Source organism: Astatotilapia calliptera, chromosome 6 (genome assembly GCF_900246225.1).
Source record: "Astatotilapia calliptera chromosome 6, fAstCal1.2, whole genome shotgun sequence".
Lineage (NCBI taxonomy): Eukaryota > Metazoa > Chordata > Actinopteri > Cichliformes > Cichlidae > Astatotilapia > Astatotilapia calliptera.
The window spans coordinates 33,816,093-33,840,895 of NC_039307.1; the positions used below are offsets into that span (position 1 = coordinate 33,816,093).

At 40.3% G+C, this 24,803-nt stretch overlaps 1 protein-coding gene across 3 annotated transcripts in view; it reads left to right on the forward strand.

The window, feature by feature from the left end:
- Positions 1 to 24,803, forward strand: part of LOC113024643 (voltage-dependent T-type calcium channel subunit alpha-1I-like) — a 264,807-nt gene that overhangs the window by 127,078 nt on the left and 112,926 nt on the right. For all 3 annotated transcript variants that reach the window (XM_026171859.1, XM_026171860.1, XM_026171858.1), the window contains exon 5: positions 10,153 to 10,250. In XM_026171859.1, coding sequence (XP_026027644.1) covers positions 10,153 to 10,250 — 98 coding nt within the window. The remainder of the gene's footprint in view (positions 1 to 10,152; positions 10,251 to 24,803) is intronic.

The following is a 24,803-nucleotide window of genomic DNA, read 5'->3' on the forward strand; positions in this document are numbered from 1 at the left end:
AGACCCAGCATATCATAGCATGAATTCAAAATATCCCATAGAATGAGAATGTACTGGAAAAAACCCACAGCATGGTCCTATAACTTAAGAGTCAAAGCTCTCATTTACTTAGCACTATTACCTAGTTGCAGCCATTAGTCAATAAAAGTGTTTTTTTTAAAGAATTAAGAAACAAAAGCAGCTATTTCTTATTTATTTTTTTAACACAAAGTATACATTGCAGCTTCTATTTTGTACCAATCATATAATAGACTAAGAAAAGCGCACAAAGAGAATGACACAAGCTCAAATTAACATCAAATAATGTCATATGATATGACCTGACATACTAATTCAGTACATGTGCAATCTTTTCAGTGTACAAACAGGGGTACTGCTCTATACGTATTTTAATCAGGCACTTTCACATTAACACTGCACAGCTGGTGCTACAGGTGTCGTCAGATCAGTATACTGTAATTAGTTTAATTTGGAAATGACTCATGTGATTAGTGAGCTAATGATCCTCAATAGCTTTTGACACAAAGAGTACAGTAAATGAATCGTGTGAATCTTGTATCACAGAGCATCAACTCTCTAAACAGACATATGTATGTTCAGAGCTGATAGCATATCATTAATATATTTGTAGTTTATGCTTTACAGTTGACTTTACTTCCATATTACTGCTTCTGGACTGACATATTTAAATCCATAAGTATCATATATTTCATGCATTTCGAGTGACCCATGTTTGCACAAGTCTTTGTGGGGTTGAGTGTAAAGTGAGAACAAACCTGTGCACAGCTTTTCAGTCAACTGGTACTAAGAAGCAAAATATACAGAACCAGGTCAATGACTCATTGACAGTAGTTTTGCCTCTGTGCAGCACCACAGTGGATTTTAAATCAAACAAGATGTAACTGAGGTGCAAACCTTAAGCTTTAATCCAAGGGGTTTAACAAAAGTGTTGCATTAATCGTTTCACAGTTCTAATGATTTCAACACAAAATCCTCCATTTTCACAGGTTGAATTGTAATTGGACAAATTAACTTAATTTTAAGTATAAGGATTTTTTTTTTTCTGCCTGTCCCATTTGGTTCTTTAGCCATCAGAATTGTTGTCTGAAGACCAACAAGGATACCCAATGGATTTACTTTGCCAAATGGATCATCGTGGCATTGCCGTATTGGTCCATTTGGTCGATCTTTGTTTTTATTATTTATTATATTTTATTTTCAGATGTTACAGACGGGACAGACATGAGTGAGTATCCCTCACTCATGTCTGTCCCGGAAAGGGAGAAAGAAAGAGGAAGGAAAGGGAAAACAGAAGGGGGAGAGGGACAGTGAGAAAGGGGGGAGAAAAGAAATAAAAATCTCCTGGATCACCTGTTGAGAGAGGAATAGAAAACAAGCAAAAAAGACAAAAAAAAACCAAAAACAAAGCAACATACTAAACACAACACCATCGCATTAATCTAGCTAAGTGTAAACAGCAGTAAATACTAAATATTCAATGTTGTTGTGCAGCACGCAGGACAGATGTGCTTCGAAGTAGCAGCCAAGAAAGGTGTAATTTGGGTCTACGAGCAGTGAACACCCGTGTGCATACCTGTGTGGATCAGCGCGCTTGTATTCCAAAGGTTTCTCCATGTAACGATCTGCTAGGGAGTGTGGGGGGGCCACAGCCCTATCCTATAAGGATTATTTTTAATACTTGGATGAATATTTTTGTAATCAATAGAGTCTAGGTCACCTGATTTCACCCGATGTTGTGTTTCCTTCCTTGAGATACTCTGCCAGGCCTTCAGTTGTTGCTTGTTTGTGGCTCTCCCTGCCTTCAGTTTTCTCTTCAGTAACTGAAAAGCAAGCTCTACACGGTAGAGATCAGATGGCTGATTTAAGAAAAAAACATTTCTTTGCCTTGAGAAACTCGTGGGCTGCTTTTGCAGCATGCTTTGGGTCATTATATATTTCCACTGTGACGTGCTGTCTGATCGGCTTTGCAGCATTTGGATGAATCTGAGCAGAGAGTGTCAGTCTGTACACTTCAGACAGCATCCTGCCGTCAATAAACTCTAATGACCCGCTTACATGGGCAGCCATACACTGAAAAAAAGGCCATGTTGGATTTACTTGATTCAATAGTGGACATTGGTTGCACACAAATGTTTTGCTTTGGCAGAAACTCAACACAACTTTTTCATATTCAGTAAACCTGTGCATTTTGTGTTCATAAAACGCGATTGAAACATGTTTAGATGAAGTAAGTTGAGCTCTTGGAATATTTTAATCCTTCACAATTTTGTCATTTTATTTCAACACTATTCAATAACTTTTACCCCAATACTACTTGGTGTCTTCATATTACATAATGTTCAACAAAGTCTAGAGTCTGGTTACCATAAAAATTGAATGGATCTACAACAACTAACGTCGCCCTATCTTTATCCTGGTTGCTGGGAAATAACCCTGAAGTGATAGGTTACAAGGCAGGGTACACCCTGGAAAGCTCACAAGTCTATCACAAACAACCATTTGCACTTACATTGACAGGTAATTTAGAATCACCAATTAACCCTAACTGTAACAACTGCATGACTTTTAACTGTGGGAAGAAAGCAGAACACCCAGAGAGAACCAAGTGCAAACTAGCCAGACAGTGGATTTGAACTCAGAATCTTCTTACTGTGAAGCAACAGCACTAACCACCACACCACCAATCCAGATTTAACAAAAGTAGGAAAGCTATGATTTCAAGGTAGTTGTCTGCCTCTTATAACTCCAGTGATTTTCCTGCAGTTTGAAATCTCGTGCGATCTTGTGAATTTCATGAGTTCAGCAACTAACCACTCTTACTAGATTGTATCAGGTCATCTCAACAAGATCAAATTAAGTTGTTGAATTTCGTACAGATTCTTCATGATTTAACTACGTTCATAGAAACATGAAATTATTGTGTTTAAATTACAAGTTAGACTTTTTTAATGTAACAACCACCCAATTTACTTTTTTCTGTATACCAAACAAAGTAGAGGCGGCTGCTCGACTTGACTGAGATGGATGCCTTCCTGAAACCACGATCCAAAGCACGTGAGACTGAAATCCCGTGCAGTGTCGCAGAAAGTTATTGACTTACTTCACTCGAACATGATATGAACAATTTAATCTAGCCTCTCTGCATATCATGTAGTTTCTACATTATATAGTTACACTTAACTTTAAAGCATGGGGCACTTGTGTTAAATACACGCAAGATTCTTACGTAAATCCAAGAGTTGACCAATCCCTTTTTGTCAGTGTACATGACCATGCCATATCATTGCCTTCACCCTGCTGTCTTTTATGCTTCAGATCATGATCCATTCCTTTTAAAGACTCTTTTTGAAAGTCTTTGGACAGTTTTTGGCTCTAGGTGTTTTCTGACAAACTCTAATATGAACCTCCTGCCTACCTGCCTAAACCCTCTATATTTAAATTCTTGATGGTGCTTATTAATTGAAGGACTTGACAGTGATACATCACCTACTCAGGACTTTTCTTGACTTGACTACATGTTGTGAAGTTGTTGTTTTGTTTTGTTTTTTGCACAAATCCATTTTATGCATTTGTTATGGTTTCATTTGCTTTGCAAAAGTAATATAAAATGCAAGTCCACCACTTAATGCCAGATTTAGTGAGTGAACAGGCCTCACTAAATGCAACACTTTTGTTGAACTAAAGCTGACGGTTGACACTTTAGTCGCACCTTGTTTGCCCAATTTAACATCTACCGATTTAACAGGCAACTCTACAAAAGAAGTACAAATGGTCCAAAAACATATGTAAAGCTAACTGTATCCTGAAGTGTATGAGGGTGTTAAACTTGGTTGAGTCAACACATGCTAACTTGTGCTAAACGAAGACATTAGCTTCTAATTTTAGATTTGCCAACTAAGTGTTTTTGCCCGAAACGTGTGAGACGTCTAACTGGAAGAAACAAGGAAAAACCAGTGAGAAATGGGTAATGTGTCCGCAAACAGCTTCAGCAGACAGCTGGCTTTTATCTTTGACAAGATATTCACATGTCTGAGCATATAACACACACATACGGACATGTGCGTGAGCATCTGTACTCTGCTTGAGATGTAACAGTAGCTTATTAGAGCTCTGACGCCACATGGCACACTGTGGGAATGTGAGAAAGGAAAATAACGTGCGCACCGAGAAAGTGCACATACACACACACTGACGATGGAACAAAACTGATGAAGAGCAAACAAAGAGGAGTGGAGAGACAAACTAAGTGACACAAGAGGAAGAGACTGAGGAGAGACTTCACAAGGTGGATTGTTAGCAGAAAGGATCAAAGTAAAGGGCAGGAGGGAAAAGGTAAAGAGAGTGGAGTAAATTACAGCATTTGTAAATGGCCGTGTCTGTTTTGTGCTCACGTCTGTGCGCTCCTCTATCTTTTTTGACTTGCAAACCACTTCTGGGACTGAAAATCTACTGCATCCATTAATCTCATTTTAATAATTGATGCCATCTTACCCAGAAGGAGTTTGGCCTGGACTGTTGGCATAAAATGAGACATTTAGCATGTTCCGGTAATTGCCATATTAGTTTATCCTTGCCTATTAGACCATTGTACATTCAGTGAAATGGCTTAAAATGTACAATTTCTGTTGAGCTGCGTTGTTGCTGTCCAAGGCTATCTACTGCCTGAATCACCAATTATAGTTAATTACAGAGTTCTGCTTATACATGTTTCTTATGAGTGTAACGCGGGGAAAAAGAACTGTTGCTGAACAGCTGTTGATGCTGGTGTGCTGTAATATATGTCCATGAAGGAAACAGCTCTGAAACATAGTTGCTATACTACATGTGACTCGTGCAGGGTTACCTGCATGTACACGATATATTGCAGACTTTGACAAAATGCAGCAACTCATACAGAATTCAGTCAGTCTTAAGAGCTTTTTTCACACCTTGGCTCATCGGATTCAATTCATGTGAGTTAGCTTTGAGACACAATAACTAACCCAAAAGATTGGCACTTACAAGATGCATACAGACAAGCAATGCTTGACAAAATGCTCTCAAAGAACAGAATGCTTAAATTTCACTTAGCAAGCATGTGTTGGCTTACTTGTCCTGTCAGAACACCCAAGTGTACAACTTGTCTTATTTGACGTGAAACACAAAACTAAGCTGTTAAAATCCAAATACTATGCAATTAAATATAGTAGATAACAATATACAGAAGTATTGAGTGGAGAAACCCTGACCCTTTTAGGTTTCATATCTTGGGACTCTGTAACATGATGAATGAACTCTGTACTGTTGTTACGGTCAGTCCTGTTTTTAAAGACTTGTTACTTAACACCACAAAATTACCCTAAAATCATCCTTGATTGCTGTGTAGCGTTCTAACGTGTGCTTCTTAAATTATCTCCAATATTCACACTTCCCCTCCAACCGAGAGGGAAAGCCTGAAGAAAATCACTCCCACTGTTCCACTCTGATGCCTCCTGAGAGAGTATTCCCCAATGCTAACTTAAACAGCAGAGACAGAGCAAGTTTCTGAAGAGAAGAGAGACACCAAAAAAACACAGAAAAATGGAATAAGAAATATGTTTAAGATTCAGTTAAAAAAAATCCACATTCCCCCATCCAAGGCCACTTTGGAACAAAAGTAATCTAGTTACTCCACTGAAATATTCATGAAGCTATTTGGTTGGCGAGCGGTCCTAACTCAAACACAGACAGACACTAAATTTAGTTTGACTTGTGTGAGTGTATGCAAAGGTTTTGTGTGTCAGAGAGTGACGGCCAGTGTGTGCCTGTGTGTGCTACGAGTAAGAGTGCATGTGGATTCACAGCTTATGTAACTACATACTTCAGGAGTGTGCATGCGTGAGTGTGTTTCATTGTGCAAATGAAGTGTGTGGCCCAGTCTGATGACTTAACACAGCTTTACGAGAGCCAAGAGTCTGCCCCGGGCATTTTCTCTACTTAGTGTGTGACTGTGTGTGTGTGTGATTTTATTTGGGTGTCAGACTGACTATACAAATGCTCAGTGTTGAAAAACTTAGGGTATACAGGCATAATGTTTACGTGTGTGTCTGTGTGTGAATTTCTATTGTCTGTTGTCTCTGGGTATCATTCGTTGCACACGTACGATTGTTTGCCTGTATCTCTCTCTCTTGTGTAACCACATGTGTGTGCCTTATCAGAAATTGCTGCAAAAAATTGCTGGAAAATGACAGATCACTATTATGTCCCCCACACCCCACTAGGGTTGGGTATCGTTTAGGTTTTATCTGATATCAGCTTATCAACCTTAGCTGTTTTCCACTTTTTCTTTGGCCATTTTAGCCTTTTTGGCCAGGGTGAAGGGAGTATCTGCCATCAAACAAGAAGACAGCCGCATGTAACTACGACGTGTTTGCTAGTTCACCTTACATACATTAATGTAATAACGTGGTTAGCCTACTCAACGTAAATTACACACGAACAACATTAAGCTACTCACGCAGAAAAGAACGGCTGCTGCTGCCATCATCGTCCGTCATCATTTCTGCTACACTGGCGGGGCTAGGGGCCAGGACTCTCCTCTTCGGGTTTTTGGGGGATGTTGCTAACTGATAACCGGCAACCCACCCGCAGTAGATGTGCTTGGTGTGAGGTCTCGCAGCAAGCTATCAAATACGATGCATTTCTCGGCTTTTAAAAAAACGCTATGTTGCCAGGTGTTTCATCAGATTCGAGGAATTACCTCCTTTGCACAGTATCAGCTTAAAGCACTTGTTGCAGGCTGCTGAGTTTGCATCTTTTGCTGTGAAGTACAGAGTTTGACCGCTTCACCTTGGGCATTTTTAATCTGTAGCTCTGCTCTAAAAGAACGTACGTACCTGGACCCGCCTACTATCCTCGGAAAGGTAAAATGATTGGCTAGAATCCAAAGTGTACGACATCTCAGGAAAAAACAGCACTGAAATAAAGCACCGAAATGTGCGCCGCTTTTCGGTCTGGTTACTACCGTTTATGTCAGAACCGGTGCCATGATGGCACCGGATACCGGTACCCATCCCTACACCCCACACAATGTACACACTGAGACTCATGCCTTATCAACACGCTGGAGCACAGTGATTAAAATAGCAACACGAAACACTAAGTCCAGTTCATTTTGTCCCTTCTTTCCCACTCGGTGCTAGCCATACTGTTAGAGTACATCTTACCATACACTCACACAACAACAACAACAGCAGGCTAGGATGTGCCCACAGTGTGCAGACGATTATTTTTGATCATTTTCTTGAAAGAAAACAAAAACCCCCAGTTCAGACCTTATCCCCCCACTGAATGGCTGTTATCAGTCCCATGCAGATCACAGGTAGGTGGCCTCCACCTCCTCCCAGTGGGTAGTTCCTTCGTCCATGCTTACTAGAAGTGAGAGGGTTTTTTGTTTTCTCATAAACAGCAACAGAATATATCCACCAGACTTTTAACGAATGCACATGAGTTTGGCAGTTTTTGTTTGGGTATTTTGTTGAGGAGGAGTAGACTCAGTTTTTGCTTTTCCTTGAAATCTCTGTTAACTTTTGTTTTTCATGTATTTATTTTTTGGAGTAATTGGATGGGGTTAGGAAAAGATTGCGGTTTTGCCATATGGGGCAACACAAAAGCAAACTACAGCCACTATACACATTACAAAAAGATAAGGTAGTTAATAAGGTTGGACATCTGGAGCACATAGACTCTTTATTTCCAAGCTGAAAAACATTGAAATTTATGGATCTGGTAAGATTTAAATGACAACAACAAGGAGTATGTGCTTAGAAATCTGTGGGGTGAGGGTCTGAAAAAATGCACAACATAAATCATTTATAACATGTAAAGCAGGGTGTTAAAAACTGATACTTGTATATAATGACATATTTTAAAAAGCAATACCTCTGAAGAGGTGTAGTTAAATAATTACACCTGTACGTGTATATGAAATGGTCAGCATTTTTTCCCCGTGTGGATATGATGGCTTTCACTGATTTGTTTCTTTTTATGTTTGTTAGCGTTATATTTTGAAATAAAGATTTGATCAAGTGTTTATTCTGCTCCACTCCCCCCACGGAAAAGTCCCCTGACAAATTGGATCACCAGCCTGTGGTCCCACATAGATGCGCTTGTCTCTGAGTAGTTTGTGAACTCTGACCGTTATTTTCATGGTCAGCGTGTTTTACTAGAGTATTTTTGCCTGATTTGTGCAGGGAGCTGAAGCAGTCCTCCGCCGCCACCTGTCACCCGCCAAGGTTATGGTAATATAATAGCAACAAGAGAGATTCATATTTCACGGCTCACCGGGTTAGATTCGTACCTAACGGATGCAATCAAGCGTGGGCAGAGGTTTGGACACCGGAGACAAGTTTTGTCGCTGGACCGCAAAGAATAAAACAAACTGTTTTGCTCACTAGGTTCACCTTTGACCTACTGTGGGCTGAGTTTGTCAATTTGAAAGCTCTGACCTGGTCAAGCGTTCCAGGCTTTATGATGATAATTTTCCCCAGCTCGACATTTGATAGAAGTCAGCAGCGCTTACAGTTCTCTAATCCCGGCAGGACTTTGACATCCAGGTTAGATCATTACAGTTTGAAACTTGTTTGAATTTTCCAACTTTAAGACCTCGCAAACATTTCAAACTGGGACACTCCCTCTGGAGCATCACTACATTCCTGCACTACCGTCAGTTTTCCGGTTATTGCACAGTCGTGCGTTAAAGGCTCTCCTCCAGGTGTGCAGGTCGAGAGGTCGAAAGTGAAAAATGTAATCTGGCTCTTTAATCACTTGAGAAAGCACCTGCTAGGCTCTCTGGCTTATCCTTGAAACGAGCATGTTATCACGGAGCTTGAATATCTTAGCAGGAGCAGAATATTTGTGTCAAATACCTGAAACTTGCCTTAGTTTCTTTTACCACGCTCTCCTGCGTCTTGATAAGAGTCCACCCCCCCCCCCCCACCCTTTCTCAGCCAAAGAGCAGCTTCCTTCTGTTCAGTCAGGTGTATGCATATTGCTCTCTTCTCCCTGCCTCTCTGTTCCCAGCGTTGTAATTATCTCAAACACTTGATAAAACCCTCAGGCTCTCTCTTTCTTCCTCTCTCAATCTTGCTTTATTGCCTTCATTATAATGCACTTAATCAACCCTTGGTGCTTTCCTCACATTGGTTTCTGACCTATCCGTCACTTTCTCACGTTTTTTTCACCCCTGCCATCTCTGGCTGTTTCTCTTGCTTTCCGTCCTCTGCCCCCCACCCCCACACACTCCATTCCTCAGGCAAAAATATATTTTCCAAGTGATGAATTTGTTAGGACCAGGTGAAATAGCAAAATTCTCGATCTTTTCTTCACCTTTCTCTGTCTCTTTTATGCCATACCTAGTTTAACTTCAAGCCTGTTTACTCCCTCCACCTCCAGTCTTTGCTCCCTCGCCAGGCTCCGCTTTCATCTCTGGTGGTTGCACGTTTAATCTCGCGCACTTCATGCTTGTGTACACCTGCCAACCAACCGGTATGCACTTTGATGCATTCGCTATGTGTGCTAAAAGGTGTAACCAGTTTCCAGGGATGCTGAAGGTTTTCAGCCGTGGCCTAACATCTTTCTCCATCTCAGTCAAAAAAACACAAAAAAGTCTGTTTTTTACTGCTGGAGCAGGACTCTGCAACCTCTCCATGTTTAAAAAAATGTATAAAGACTCCTACATTCATTATTATTATTAATGTTCGTCTGCAAACTAATGAATGTCTGTTTTGTAATTTCCAACACAGTTAAGATAATGTTACAGTATTCCACTGACCCCGTTCTTTCTTTAAATGTCTTCCATTATTAGATACACATGTTCCAGCTCATTAATTCATATTAGGCTCCGCACAGCAGGTGTCCAGCTGTGCGAGGATGTGAACAATCTTCTGTTTAGGCTTTTTTAATATTAAAAGCCCTGAAAGGAGGAGAACATTAAATCAACTTTAGCTGGAATTTCAGATGAAACTGCTTTTCTGTGAGGATCAGAGACTTTTTGGGTTGTTTTTTTTTTTTCGGTTGGTCTTGCAGCTGTAGAACTGCAGCTGTTTTGGGAATGTTGTAGTGTGGATTTTTAGTGTGTGTTTAATTTGGATGCTTTTTTTCCCCATTTTCCAGGATGGTTGAGTACTCTCTGGACCTGCAGAACGTCAACTTCACGGCCATCAGAACAGTGAGGGTGCTGCGGCCACTCAAAGCAATTAACAGGGTGCCAAGTAAGTCGAGTCCTATAGACTGTGAACACATGATAGGCAGCCATGGCTGCATCTCCATCACTATTTTACACAAAAAGCTCTCACACCTCTTCTCTTCAACTACTCATTTCACTCTTGAAACAAACAAATTGTAGGATGACATCCATTCATGTTTTGCCATCTGTGGCTCTTATTCAGCACCATGGACAGCTGCCTGGTGAAGAAGGCTGCCCAGTAGCTGGAAAGTGTTAAACATGAGTCACTGAGCCAAAAATACCTTAACAAGGAACATGTTTGGGAGAACAAGCTATTTACTATTTATTAGCTACATTGATTAGGGCAACAATTAATTTTTACCAGTCAATAGCTTTCAAAAAAACATGACATGACATGAAAAAGGAGATGTATGGTTGGATCCCACTCCAGCTGGCCATAGTGGTTATATTTAGATTTGAGAGTAAAGTTATCCGCTAAGGTTAGCAGGCATCCATAAACTGTACCCGTGTATATTCAACACATTAAAGCAGGTACCTGTTATTTGGTTGTAAGACTAATAATGATACTAGGATGTGAGTCACCACAACTGGAGCACAGACTTGTTGGATTGGCTGTATTTCACAACAGGTCACGGCATTTGCCACACAAATCAGTTAAATTGCCCTAAAAGGCAACAAGAGCACCAACAAGGTGATGGTAGGGAAAACTCTCTATATAACACTGTCGGTGTACATGGTCCCCAAGGTTTGTGGCACAGATATTTATAAAAGCTTAAGGGAAGCTATCACATACTGTACTTTGATTTGAAACCCACTCTTTCTTCGGTTATCACTCATTAGTTTGTTTTGCCATGCGACCTCCACTTCATTGTTCGTTCATCATTCACTGTAGATTTCCAGCTAAAAAGCTGCCCTGAATGTTTAAATAAAACACAGCTTCTGGGTGGGTGCGTTCGTCGCACACACCAAATCCTGCAGCGCTGAACACGTGCCACACCATTCTTCATTCTGGAGCAAATGAGCTACATGAGAGCAACAAAACTGCAACTGTGGCCCCATATATACAACACAAACCAGCCAAATGCCTCATTGTCTTGGATGTAACTGTGCCATTTGGATCGTTTACCTGTTGTCTACGCAGCCGAGCCTTGATGTACTACCTTTGAGAAGATGCCTCGTGCATTTTGAAACAGATTTGGACAACTGCATAAAGCAACGAAATAGAAGAGACGATTCCAAAAGGAGGTTGGGGTCATGTTTCATCTTTGTTTAGCTATTGGACAGCATAATAATATCTGCCTGTAAGTGCTTTCATCCTGTATGGAATTAGATTCCCGAGGACACCAAGTGTGCATGGCTATTTAAAATCCTAAAAAGTAATTTCATCCACACTCAGCTGTGCTAATCCCCCTCCCAGTCAAAGTCCTCAGCGACCCAACCTGTCAGGAAATCACCAGACATCACTGAAGTATTTTGAGTTACTAACCTTGTCACTTTGACTCCAAAAGTGCTGCTTAGTCCTTCTTGATGAGAGTAATCAGTTTGCTGCCGGTTGCTTCTGTGTCTAAATTGTGCCTAGCAGGCAATCATTTTCAGAAGCTATGAGTACTCTCTAAGTCAGATATGCTGGTGCTTGAAGTTAATGTTGTTCTGCTTCCTTTGTAATTGCTAAACCTCCCACTGCTCATAAATCTGCAACACAAACCATGCAATTTGGGGGTTTTTTCTTTAGTAAAAGCAGGTGTAACCATCTTGGTTTGTTACAGAGAATGTATGTTGATTTCTATATTTGTCACCTAATATACATGAACATGAATAAGTCATTGCCACTCATTTTTAGTTATGACTATAGTTGTTTGATGTCTTTCTCCATCCTTCTCCCTCTCTCTTTGTCCTTTTGTCTGTCTTACTATATCACTTGAGGTAAAAGGAGTTCTTAAATATCCCATTATTTTCTTTTTATCTTCTTTTCTCTGTGATCTCTCTGTCATGTTTCTGCTCTGAGCTCTTCCTTTATCACAATGTTCAGTCAGTTTCCTCCTCCTCAGTCAGTAGAGCGAGATCCCGTCTCAGATCTCAGTCATTCCCCTTCCTCCTGCTCCTTCCGCTCTTCTTGCCTCCTGTCATGTATTGTCTATTCTTTTCCATCATTTATACCTCCCTTTCTCCAAAAGCAGAAGTATATCTTGTCCTTGCATGTCTTTGGAAGCATTGGAAAACCCTGGGATTGCACAATAACCACCTTTGTTAAACTGAAACATGAAATGACAGAAATGTCAGTGAAAAATCTAAGGCTGTCAATGTTAACGCTTTAACGTGGATTAATGCATTGTCACGATTAACGCGATTAAAATTTCCAATGCAATTAACCCATCTGAAGCACAAAATGACTCAAAATCCGTGAAATGTCCCTGTCAATTCATGTCGGGTAGCTTGTTCAAAGTTTGTCCATTCTGCACTCCTGATGTTTTCGCTGCGTTAAAAATTTGAATTGCGTCAATCGTGACGCCGGATTAATCAAAGTTAACGCGTCAACGTTGACAGAAAAAACAGATTCTGTGATCTCTTTTAAAAACGTTTCACAGCAGGAACAACATTATCACAACTACTCTGTTATTTATGTGTGTTACAACTTTCTCTCCATGTTGGAATTAGAAGATGTTTGAGGTCATGGCTTAATTTTAATGACCCTGCTTTGGGGATCTTCCAGATTTTCCAAATTTTATGTTGACTTTAGTCCCGAGACATAGATGGATGGATGGATGGATGTTGACTTTTCTTATAGAATAAGACTGAATAAGGCTATTCCAAATAGAATGAAAAGGAAATGGAAATCAAAAATAAGAAAACAAAACAACCATAAATCTAATATAGAGGTTGCTAAAAAGGGACCAAAGAAAAGTTAGAAAGAAAAATAATTTCAGGATGCGCTCTTAGAGAGTGGGTCTCTAAGGCAAACTACCTCACTTGGTTGGCCTTTGCAAGTAATACTCTCTGTGTTTTCAGAGAAACTGTATTAGTGAGTCCATAACTAGTGTTAGCTCACTAACAACAAAATGAACTATTGTGTAAAATCCATTTGAAGTGTGATGATTTCCTGACTATAATTATATTGTTATTATTGAAGTCCTGAAAATGAAAGTCCCTGACCTTTGCAAAATTGTAAATTATAAACTAAACCATTTTTCCCGACCTACAATCAAGTTGTTCCTGACCTAAACAAACCTTACCCAAAGCACAGTCCCAGCAGGCAATTTTTAAGAGTTTTGGGAGCTGCTGACAACACTGTTGTTCTTCCAACAGAGACGTCAACTCAGAGAACACTGTATTCTACCAGAAATGACTCAGACGTGTGTCAGAACACAATGATTCTTCTTTTTAATCAACGTTGGTGTCTGCGCCGGCTGTGCACAGTCATGCAATGAAGCTTCTTCATACATGTCACTTTTTCTTCCATCCATCAATCCACATTACTTTTTGTTTTCCTTTTAAAATATTAACCACAGCCAAAGTCTTTGTCAGTTCTATCTCAGTTTTTTAGATTTATAGACATGGTGGATGTTATGAGTCACTGACACTAAAAATACAGTTTTTATGTGGAAGAACTTGTTGTTTCAAAAAAGTTGTCAACTTTGCACTTCCGCCCAACAAATTAAATGTCTTAAAATGACACATAAAGTTCCAAGCTTGAAGTTTTGGTTTACCAAAGTTTGTGTTCTGAACTTTCATTGCATCCCTTAATGGCTAGCAGTCTGTTTGTGCAGGGTGGACTTAATTTGCCCGTGAATGCGTTTTTTGCTCTGTTGGCAGGGAACACAAACAATGATGAGTCACTGAAGTCTAAACCATGTTTGCAGCTGTAATCTGACATTTCTGTGAGCAGAGGGGACTTTTCTGTTCACTGAGCTTCTTCCTCTCTGTCACTCCAAAACAAAATCAAAATAAAATAAAAACAAAAAAAAGCAAATTGGTTCTTTCATGGTGAAATGTCTAGTTTGGACACAAAAAGAAAAGAGGCGGTATAGAAAAGTCACCCGACACTTTATACAATGTAGAGGATGTCAGAAAAATAAATCCCCTCACATCGGATTGATGCTCTTCTTGTGGTTTATTCTCCACCGTTTCAATAAGAACACTGCATCTGGGTTAAGCAAGGATAGGAAAGAAAGACAGGCAGGTGAGAGGAGAGGACAAAAAAGGCAGCAAGAGAGATAAATGAAGGAGGGAAGAGGGGATTATCCAGCTCCATAAAGGATAGTCGAAGATGGACGAGAGGAAGAGAGGGATGATGAGAGGAGAGATGTGGGGGGACTCAGATGAGCAGGCTATTATGATGATAGATACAGCTGTGGAAGTGCGAGCGATGGAGGGAGTCGCTGGAAGAATAGAGATAAAAAGGAGGCAAGGGACGTGGAAGACAGGCACCTGGAGAGGGGAAGATAACATGAGAAAAGGGAGGTGATTACATAGAAAAAGAGAAGAAACAACATTACCAACCCACTCATTTTCAAAAATTATAATGTAAAATGTTTTCTACAAAGTCTGCATTTCTTCGGCAGGTAGAATTAAGCAAACAGGGAGGTAAATAATATCCCAATAGCTCAGTCTGAAACCTGCACAATAACATGTCTTATGTCTGCGTTTGGATGGGTCAAAATGTATAATCATTTATAAATTATAATAATTTCATTTTGGGGAAAATATTTGAATGTGATTGCATTTTACTGTTTATAAAGGTGGAAAAAATCTCCATTTTTATTATATGTCTGTGAAGGTTCTCAGTCATCCAGGTCATCGTAGTCAAAGGAGCTTGCAAAGAAAAGCGTCTGGACTTCTTTAAGTTGCTTGAAGATGTTTCACCTCTCATCCGAGAAGCTTCTTCAGTTCTAAGGTCAAAATGGTGACCTTAGAACTAACTAATGTTTAATAATCCACATTTGACTTCAGAGCTCTATTTGTCATTAGATAAGACAAGAAGTGGTCAGTGGACAGCGGGCGACTTTAGGAGTTGGCTGCTATCCAGACTATCCAGCAAATCAGAAGATAGAATATATATTACTAGTTTTTCTGTGGCTAAACATTTTATATTAACTTTTGATTATATGTGCAAGGATAGATCTGTGTCTGTGAAGGTTCTCAGTCACCCGGGTCATTGTAATCCAAGGAGCTGGAAAGAAAAGTGTCTGAATTTCTTTAAGTTTCCTTCTTTCAGACAAAAACTGGTTCATCCCAAAAAAAAACCTCCCAAACACAAACTTAACAACATAGTGTATGCTGTACAGTGTAACAAGGAATGCTCAGACCTCTAAATCACCTCTACACCTCTACCAAACAGCCACTTCATAAACGCATGGCACATAGAAGAGCCACGTCGACCAGGACAAGTCCCGGCTGTCCATCTTCATCTAAAAGACAAAGGTCACTCCTTCGAGGACACCAGTGTTCACATTTTTGTACAGAGAAGACAGATGATTTGAAAGAAGAGTGAAAGAAGCCATCTATGTCCACTGTGAACGACCATCTTTGAACAGACGTGGTGGTTTGCGACACCAACTGTTTGCCATCTATAATCCAGTGTTGAGATCCCTTCCCAGACGCCTTAACGCCCACTCACATCCTGGGCCATCTGACCTCAGTAAATCACATGATAGGGTGGGGCTAGATTTCACAGTGGGTTCTCCCGAAACCTTAGCTGATTGTTACCTACACCAAGTCCAGATGTTTTTCTTTCCCAGCTCCTTATGTTAGATCTACTACTTTTCATAGCTACAACCAATATGGAGGAACTCATATTACTTTCAAAGGGGAATTTCTATCAGCCTCAGGGGAACTTTGCGTTTTCTTCTAATTGGCACAAATGTGCGTGGTCTTTGTACACATAGACTTTAACTAACATCAGCAAGTTAATATTTTTGTTACCACACATAAATGCTTCCAGCATAATTTCAGCCTTTCCCTAACTCTTTATTATGTTTTTCAGTTCCCTTTTTTATAAAAACAACTAGATGTTGAAAGCACAGCATATTTTCAGTAGATTGAATAGATCTATTAATGCTCAAGTATTGGCAACACAATTGTCAACATTAACATTAAAGCACCAAGTTATTTTGTCAAGCACAGCAACACTATCCAACGAGTGAGAAGGCCAGGTTGTAACAGTGCCAGCATCGGCTGCCAAAAGCCAGTTATTTGACTCCTTTTTATTTGTTGGATGATAAAGATGCAGTTCTGTGCTTTGAATAAAGACTATTTACTGGAAAGCTCTTCGCTCCACATTGTTGGCTTTATGAGTGCAGACACACCAGTAAATGCATATGTTGTGCAGGCAGTACATGTCGCAAAAGTGCAACCAACACAAAGCCACTAAGCACTTGTGTACACACACTTTCAGGCACATAGTAACTAAGCGGACACTCTCGGAGGACGATGTGAGAACTGAACAGAGGAGTCACTTAATGGCGCTAATGGAAATTATCCATGTCGGGTTCCCACTGGTCACAGCTTAAAGGACTGGGCCTGTTTACTACATTACCCTCAACACCTCTGGGAGACATCGTATTAGCTGCCAGGGTAACGGCCATCAGGGTATTCTATGTTGTTCCCTTTTCATTTACATTCTATTCGATTCAAATCATTAAAACTATGAAGGAAACACTGGTCCTTCAGTGTAGTCAAAACTTGTGTGACTAGAACAAGTCCACTATTTTAATTTAGAATTGTTGTTATTTTGTATGTCTCGTTGTACATGTGACACATTCTCCTCTTTTCCTTTTAATTAACTGTTTTAAATGTTAATATATTCACATTAGGGTGCCTGATTTGATATTGCAGTGTTTTAAGCTTCTAGCAACTTCAAACAGACTTAATCAATCTGAAATGGGGCGTCTGTTTCAATTTGCTCAAAGAAAATCAGGTTCTCTGATTTTAGTTTGACTGCAGCTAGAATGTACTTATAGTAACTTCATTTAAATAGCATTTTTCAGGGGTAGCTAAAGTCATTAATTACAAAGGCCAAAGTAAACACTTTATTTTAAAAAAAGAAACGTCTTATCAGACACCTTGTTGTCTGGTCGAGAGGAGAATGCTTGAATTTTTGAAGAATTCAGTACCCGCATATCATCAATTATTGACATCAAAAAACCAAACTCAGCCTATATATATATATATATATATATATATATATATATATATATATATATATATATATATATATCTATATATATATATTAGGGGTGCAACGATATTCGTATCGATATTGAACCGTTCGATACAGTGCTTTCGGTTCAGTACGCACATGTATCGAACAATACAACATTTGTAATTTATTTTATCAATTTTCCTTCTGACGATGCTGTCTGTGTGGAGCGCTCAGTGAATCTGTGTTCGACTACTCCGCCTAGGCTGCACTGTCGAGCGCAGATCCACTGAGCGCTCCACACAGACAGCATAGTCAGAAGGAAGAGCGCAGGGCAAGCTAGCAAGACAGAAGTTAAGCTCTCCAGATCTGGCGTTTGGAATTATTTTGGTTTTCACGTGACGTATGACCCTGAAGGTAAGCGAGTCATGGACTAAAGTAAAACAGTATGTTGGATGTGCCACGCAATGCTCAATTACATGGGTGGGAACTAGTGTGTTAGCGCAGTTAGCTCATTAACATGTTGGCCGTCTAGCCCCATGCACGGGGCAATCGGCGGTAGCTCGTTAACGGAGATTTGCCTTGTTGTGGCGTTAAGGTCATTTCAACGAGATTAACCTGAAAGCACTAGTGGGAACACAACGAATATGACTGCACATTTACGCTGACATCATCCTAGTGCAAAGACAAAAACAACAAGCATGCTACTAACTTTAGCTGAGTCATTTAGACAGCTGTTAGCACACGAGTCTCCTTATGCTGCTGAGAATATAGCCCAGAAGAAGCGGATAGTATAGCTTTTATTTTGGAAAGAGACATTTCTCTGTAATAAACTCTCTTTTCCAAAGATGAGTGATTCCTCAATCAGATACAGGGCTTGCAATATCGCTAGCCCGATGTCCCGGAGCTAGCGATTTTTTCAGTCGGGCTACCAAAATCTATCTCTGCCCTGCCCGTCGGGCTATTGTAGGAAAAATATATGTCAATGCTTTTGCATTCTTTCAGAAATGTAGCTGGGTAATTATGTCATTGGCATCGGTGAGCCACTGTCAATATGTGACATATTGAAGTCGCGTTTGAATTTGCGCTTGTTTTTTTGCTTTCACTTTGCAATCGTGCGAACTGTGTATAGAGAGCGACAGCACTGATCTGTGAGTGATGATAATTTGTGCACCAATTCCTCTGACATGGTCTTATTAATCGTTAGCTTACTATGCAAACATGACAAGTGAAATCTCCCGCAGCAAGCTTAAACATGTGAGAGGTTGATCACGCAGAGAATCGCTGAGCTTATGTGAGTGCGCGTGTAAAAGCATTTCAGTTCTGCTGAGCCAAATAAGACAGGTCAGGGTGAAGAAGTGACAGCCAAATAAAAGCTTACCACAAAACGGAGAAGTTATGACAAATCAGACTATAAGGCAAAAAGAAAGTGCAGCTTTAAAATTATAAATATATATTTTAACTCAAAAGTACAGTTTTTAAATTTAACCCTAACCCTTGTGCGCGTTTTTTATTTTGACAGCGAATGCGCACCTGCGGACCACTTATGTGCAGCCCTGGTTATATAGCTCGTCATATTGCAGCCACAGAAATTATTTTGTCCATGAAACCATAAAGCTGCACTTTCTTTTTGCCTCATAGTCTGATTTGTCATAACTTCTCCGTTTTGTGGTAAGCTTTTCTTTGGCTGTCACTTCTTCACCCTGACCTGTCTTATTTGGCTCAGCAGAACTAAAATATATATCGTGCTGCTTTTACACACACACTCACATAAGCTCAGCGATTCTCTGCGCGATCAACCTCTCACATGTTTAAGCTTGCTGCGGGAGATTTCACTTGTCATGTTTGCATAGTAAGCAGGGCTCGCAAAATTTTAAAATCCCTGGTAGCCCTTCGGGCAAACACTCTTTAGTTTTTGGTAGCCCGAAATAAATTTGAGTAGCCCGAATAAAAAAAGATTATTTTTATTGTATAATATTGTAAAGGAAACAAAACATCAATCAAAAAATTGTTAAAACACAAATTACAACAACTGTGTAAACATTACAATCAACTCAAATATCTGGTTCTAATTAAACAGAATTTTCTGTGAACTTGTTAGAACTGTGTAGAACATGAATTAGTCTGTGTCAGATCCTGAATCTGAAATTTCCACTGAAGTCTCGGATGAGAAAATGCCACTCGACGTTGAGGGCATAGCATCTCCTTCATCAGCTTTCTCTTCCTGTGCATTGCCCTCCATTTCACTGCTCTTTGTTCTTGTCGGGGTTTTATGATCCAGGTGTCTTGAACCTTTTCCAGAAAACATCCAGAAACGAATCGACTTGTCAGGGCAAAAAGATTCAACTGTTTCCCCATTAATGGAGAGTTGCATGCAGTCATTCAGTGTTTCAGGGTGTAGAGAGGTACGATGTGTTGTCTTCACTCGGTTCATGCAAGAAAATCCTCTCTCACAGATGGCTGTCGATGGACTAAGTGTCAGCATTAATTTCACCAGCAACAAGATATGAGAGAGATGTTCTGGATTCTCAGAGAGGAGATCTCTGTACAAGCAATCTACTTTGCGACCCCGGCGTTCTGCAAGCCACACTTTTAGATCCATCCATTCTTGTGGAATTTTCTCTTTCTCTTCTGCATCTAGCAAACAGGCAAAATGTGTGACAAGATAATCCACCTCTTCATCCCCATAATTTGCTAGTTCTTCTCTGGGGTAGGGAAGAGTGGAAGGGTCAAAAACCTTGAAACAAGAGAGAGGCTTTTCATGGAGATTTTTAAATCTGTTGTCCATGTACTTGACTGTGTTGTCAATAATCTTCTGGATCTCTGCACCAAAGGTGTCTTTGTCTGTTCCCTCACCTCTTCTAGCAGGTCGCTGACTTTTTGTTAGCTGAGTTCCACAGTAGCAAATGCTACCATCCTGGTTCGCTGTGAACTTTGTGTCCAAGGTTTTCTGATATTCTCCTGGTTTTGTTTTTAGGCTGAGTAAGCGTGATGTTGTGCTCTCAACTAACTGATTTGTTCGTGTGATGTTTAGGTTATCATGCTGAAAATCAGTAGAGCACTTGGATAAGATGGTACTGTAGTCCAACATGAAATGCAGGAAGCGAACAAATTTCTCAGTCTTCATCTCCTGCACCACCCCCTTATCCTTGGCTGCATCCTCGGCTTTGACATCACTTCCTTCTGCCATGTTCTCCATATGAACAACAGTGGGAGTGTAATTTTTTTCCACAGCCTTTAGACATCTCAGCTGGCTTGGAAGCCACCGTGTGCTCTTCAGCCCACTGAAATGTGCCAGCCTCTCATTTAGCAGTTCACTTATTTCTGTCAGCTCTCTTCGCTTCTTTGGGGAATAGTAGTACATCTTAAAGATGGTTTTCAGTGTATCTTCAAATTTCACCAGGTACTCACAGCCTTTCACGCTATCCAGCACGGCTAGCTCTAGTTTGTGTGCCACACAGTGGATTGTTATGATGTGGGGTATCCTCTGTTTCAGTCTCCCAGCTACTCCTATTTTCTCACCCATCATCACTGCAGCACCATCAAAATTTGCACACACTACTTTCTTTTTCCATGTGTCCTCTCTGATACCCATGGTGTTCACTGCTTCATCAATAGCCTCTAAAATACCTGCAGCATTTGCACTCTTGACTGGCTGACATTTGATCATGTATGTGGCTATGTCACCATTATCCCTCACATACCTGACGTGAACCAACTCCTGTTCTATTATACCAGTGTCTGTACTGCCATCTGCAAGAATGGATAAGAACCTGCTTTCTTGAATTTCCTTTTCAATCTGGTCTCTTGAAGTTTGTGCTATTGCTCCAATAAACTCTCTGCAAGCATGGTCATTGAGGTAAGTGGAACCAAGATCTAGGCCATTTGCTTTCTGAAGTTTGCAAAGACTGCTAAATTTTGCCAGTGGTAGTTCACTCTTTGCAACATAGTACGCAGTTCTAAACAGCTTTTTCAGGACTTCTTGTTGTGCTTGGTTTATTTTTAGTATGGTTTTTGCAATTGGTGTTTGTTCTGGGACAGATGCTGCAGACTGAGCACTAATGCATTTCTTGTGATGCAGAGATTTCTCATGAGTTCTGATGGGGTCTTTCCTAAAATTACTGGTCCCAGTAACAAAGGCGCTTGTCGACTCAGCAATAGAGGGAAACTCACGACACACCCGGCAGAACATCATGTTATTTACCTTGTCATATTCCAGCCACAGAAATTCTTTTGTCCATGAATCCAAAAAACTGCGCTTTCTTTTTGCCTCGTAATCTGATTTATCATAACTTTTCCGCTTTGTGGTAGGCCTTTCTTTGCCTGTCCCTTCTTCATCCTGACCTGTCTTTTTTGGCTCAGCAGAACTAAAATACCTGCGTAAATCCATCTGTCTTTACACATGCCAGAGATTTTTTTTTTTTTAATTCTCTGCGCAGTCAACCTCTAGCACGTTTAAGCTTTCTGCGGGAGATTTCACGTGCCACGTTTGAAGAGTAAGCTAGTGAGTGATGTTGTGTCCTGTCTGACTATACCATATTGCACCACTAGAGGGTGGTGTCGTGAAATAATAGGAAAGTGCAGTCGGGAAATTGTAGAGTTAGAATATAGTTAAGACGGCTATCTGATAACTCGATATGTCTCCCTGTTACCTCTACGATGTAAAGTTATGTGCTGCATTCATTAAAGAGCACTGTTCTTTGATGAGGACTCAGCTAATTACTCAGCTACATTTGCGAAAGAAAGCAAAGGCATTGTCATATATTTTTACTTCCTATGATAGCCCGACGGGCAGGGCTGAGATAGATTTTGGTAGCCCGACTGGAAATATCACTAGCCCCGGGACGTCGGGCTAGCGATTTTGCGAGCCCTGGTAAGCTAACGATTAATAAGACGATGTCAGAGGAATTGGTGCACAAATTATCATCACTCACAGATCAGTGCTGTCGCTCTCTATACACAGTTAGCACGATTGCAAAGTGAAAGCAAAAAAACAAGCGCAAATTCAAACGTGATTTCAATATGTCACATATTGACAGTGGCTCACCAATGCCAATGACATAATTACCCAGCTACATTTCTGAAAGAATGCAAAAGCATTGACATATATTTTTTCTCCCTACAATAGCCCGACGGGCAGGGAAGAGATAGATTTTGGTAGCCCGACTGAAAAAATCGCTAGCCCCAGGACGTCGGGCTAGCGATATTACAAGCTATCTGATTGAGGAATCACTCATCTTTGGAAAAGAGAGTTTATTACAGAGAAATGTCTCTTTCCAAAATAAAAGCTATACTATCCGCTTCTTCTGGGCTATATTCTCAGCAGCATAAGGAGAATCATGTGCTAACAGCTGTCTAAATGACTCGGCTAAAGTTAGTAGCATGCTTGTTGTTTTTGTCTTTGCACTAGGATGATGTCGGCGTAAATGTGCAGTCATATTCGTTGTGTTCCCACTAGTGCTTTCAGGTTGATCTCGTTGAAATGACCTTAACGCCACAACATGGCAAATCTCCGTTAACGAGCTACCGCCGATCGCCCCGTGCATGGGGCTAGACGGCCAACACGTTAACGAGCTAACTGCGCTAACACACTAGTTCCCACCCATGTAATTGAGCATTGCATGGCACATCCAACATACTGTTTTACTTTAGTTCATGACTCGCTTACCTTCAGGGTCATACTTCACATGAAAACCAAAATAATTCCAAACGCCAGATCTGAATGTTGTAAGGAGAGCTTAACTTCTGTCTCGCTAGCTTGCCCTGTGCTCTTCCTTCTGACTATGCTGTCTGTGTTGAGCGCTCAGTGGATCTGCGCTCGACAGTGCAGCCTAGGCGGAGTAGTCGAACGCAGATTCACTGAGCGCTCAACACAGACAGCATCGTCAGAAGAAAAGTTGATAAAATAAATTACAAATGTTGTATTGTTCGATACATATGCGTACCGAACCGAAAGCACTGTATCGAACGGTTCAATATCGATACGAATATCGTTGCACCCCTAATATATATATATATTCCCACCAAAACTAAAATCACAGAAGGGGGATTTCAATTCTCATTAGAAATGAATAATATTTTCCATGTGTGACTTACCACTTCCTGCAGCTCTGAAGAAGATTTTATACAAGAAGATAAAAAAAAAATTGAACTTTGTATCCATCACTAATAGGGAAGATTCTTTCATGGTCAGACAGAAAATATACATCAGATTCAAAACACAGCTTTATTTTAAATGGAAATATCACTTTTACTGTAAACACACGGGTCAAGTTTCCAAGTCTTCTGCTTGTGTACAGCTGCACACCTCCAGTGTATGCATTCATCAAGTAAGACATCCTTTTTATTACATTATATAATGAGATCCCTGGAAGAGGATCTATGGATGGCCTTCCCCCTGACTAATCAGTTAAATGTTGTATCAATCTTCAATCCATTTTACAGATAGAATTTAACCCATGGTTTAGTTTCCCCAAGTGTTTAGCCCCAAAGTAATTGGCTGTGGGATTAGAATTAGTGAGGAGATTAGTGATTGATTAGCTAATTATGATAATACGACGAGTTATATAGAAATGGTTGTGTAAATTTCTGCACCAACTAAAGAGTGGGAGGGATGGCAGAGAATGTTTTAAGACAGGGAAAGCGATAGGTGAGACGAGGATTTGGAGTCTGTGTGCACTAATTATACAGATCCAAAGATTTTTGTGTGTTTGTGCACGTCTTCCATTTTCCAGTGGAGCATAAGGGTATGTTGCTCATCCAATTTTAAAGCAGAACACAGAATTATCACAGTCAGCAGTGCTGCCTCTTATAAAGAGCTTAGTTTTCAAAATATAACAAAGTTAACAAGGTTTTGGTAACTGAATGACACTTTAAGCTGGCATCATTAGATCTTTTTCTAGAAAGTTGGAGATTGCTTAACCTCTGTTAGAAGGAAACATTATAGTGAAATACAAAAACTGTTTGATTAGTTCTTACCAACCTTTTCTTTCCCACACTGTTGCTGTGCTTCCTAAAATGCTTCAGTCATACAGTACGGTGCAAACGCCTTGATTTTGTGATCAGTAATTTAGTGAAATTTGGGTTAAAGTAAGGGTGTGTGTAATTCTAACGAGCATGAATATCAATATTAGGTATGATCGCATGAACTCTCTTATGCAAGATATCTTATAATTTCCCTAAGTCACATACCTGTGGAGGCATGGAGATATCCAGGAGAGAGGGGAGTCGACTTATTGACAAGAGTGTTTAACACAAGCTGGGAGAGTGAGAGGATGCCTGAGGAACGGAGAAGAGGTATACTGATACCAGAGGGATAAAGCTGATGAGCCATACACCGAAGCTGAGAGGGAAAGAGTTGTTGAAGTTTGTTGACACCAGGTGAAGAAGACAGATGATGATCAGTGAGCAGCAGTATGGCTTCGTAGCACTACAGATGTTTAC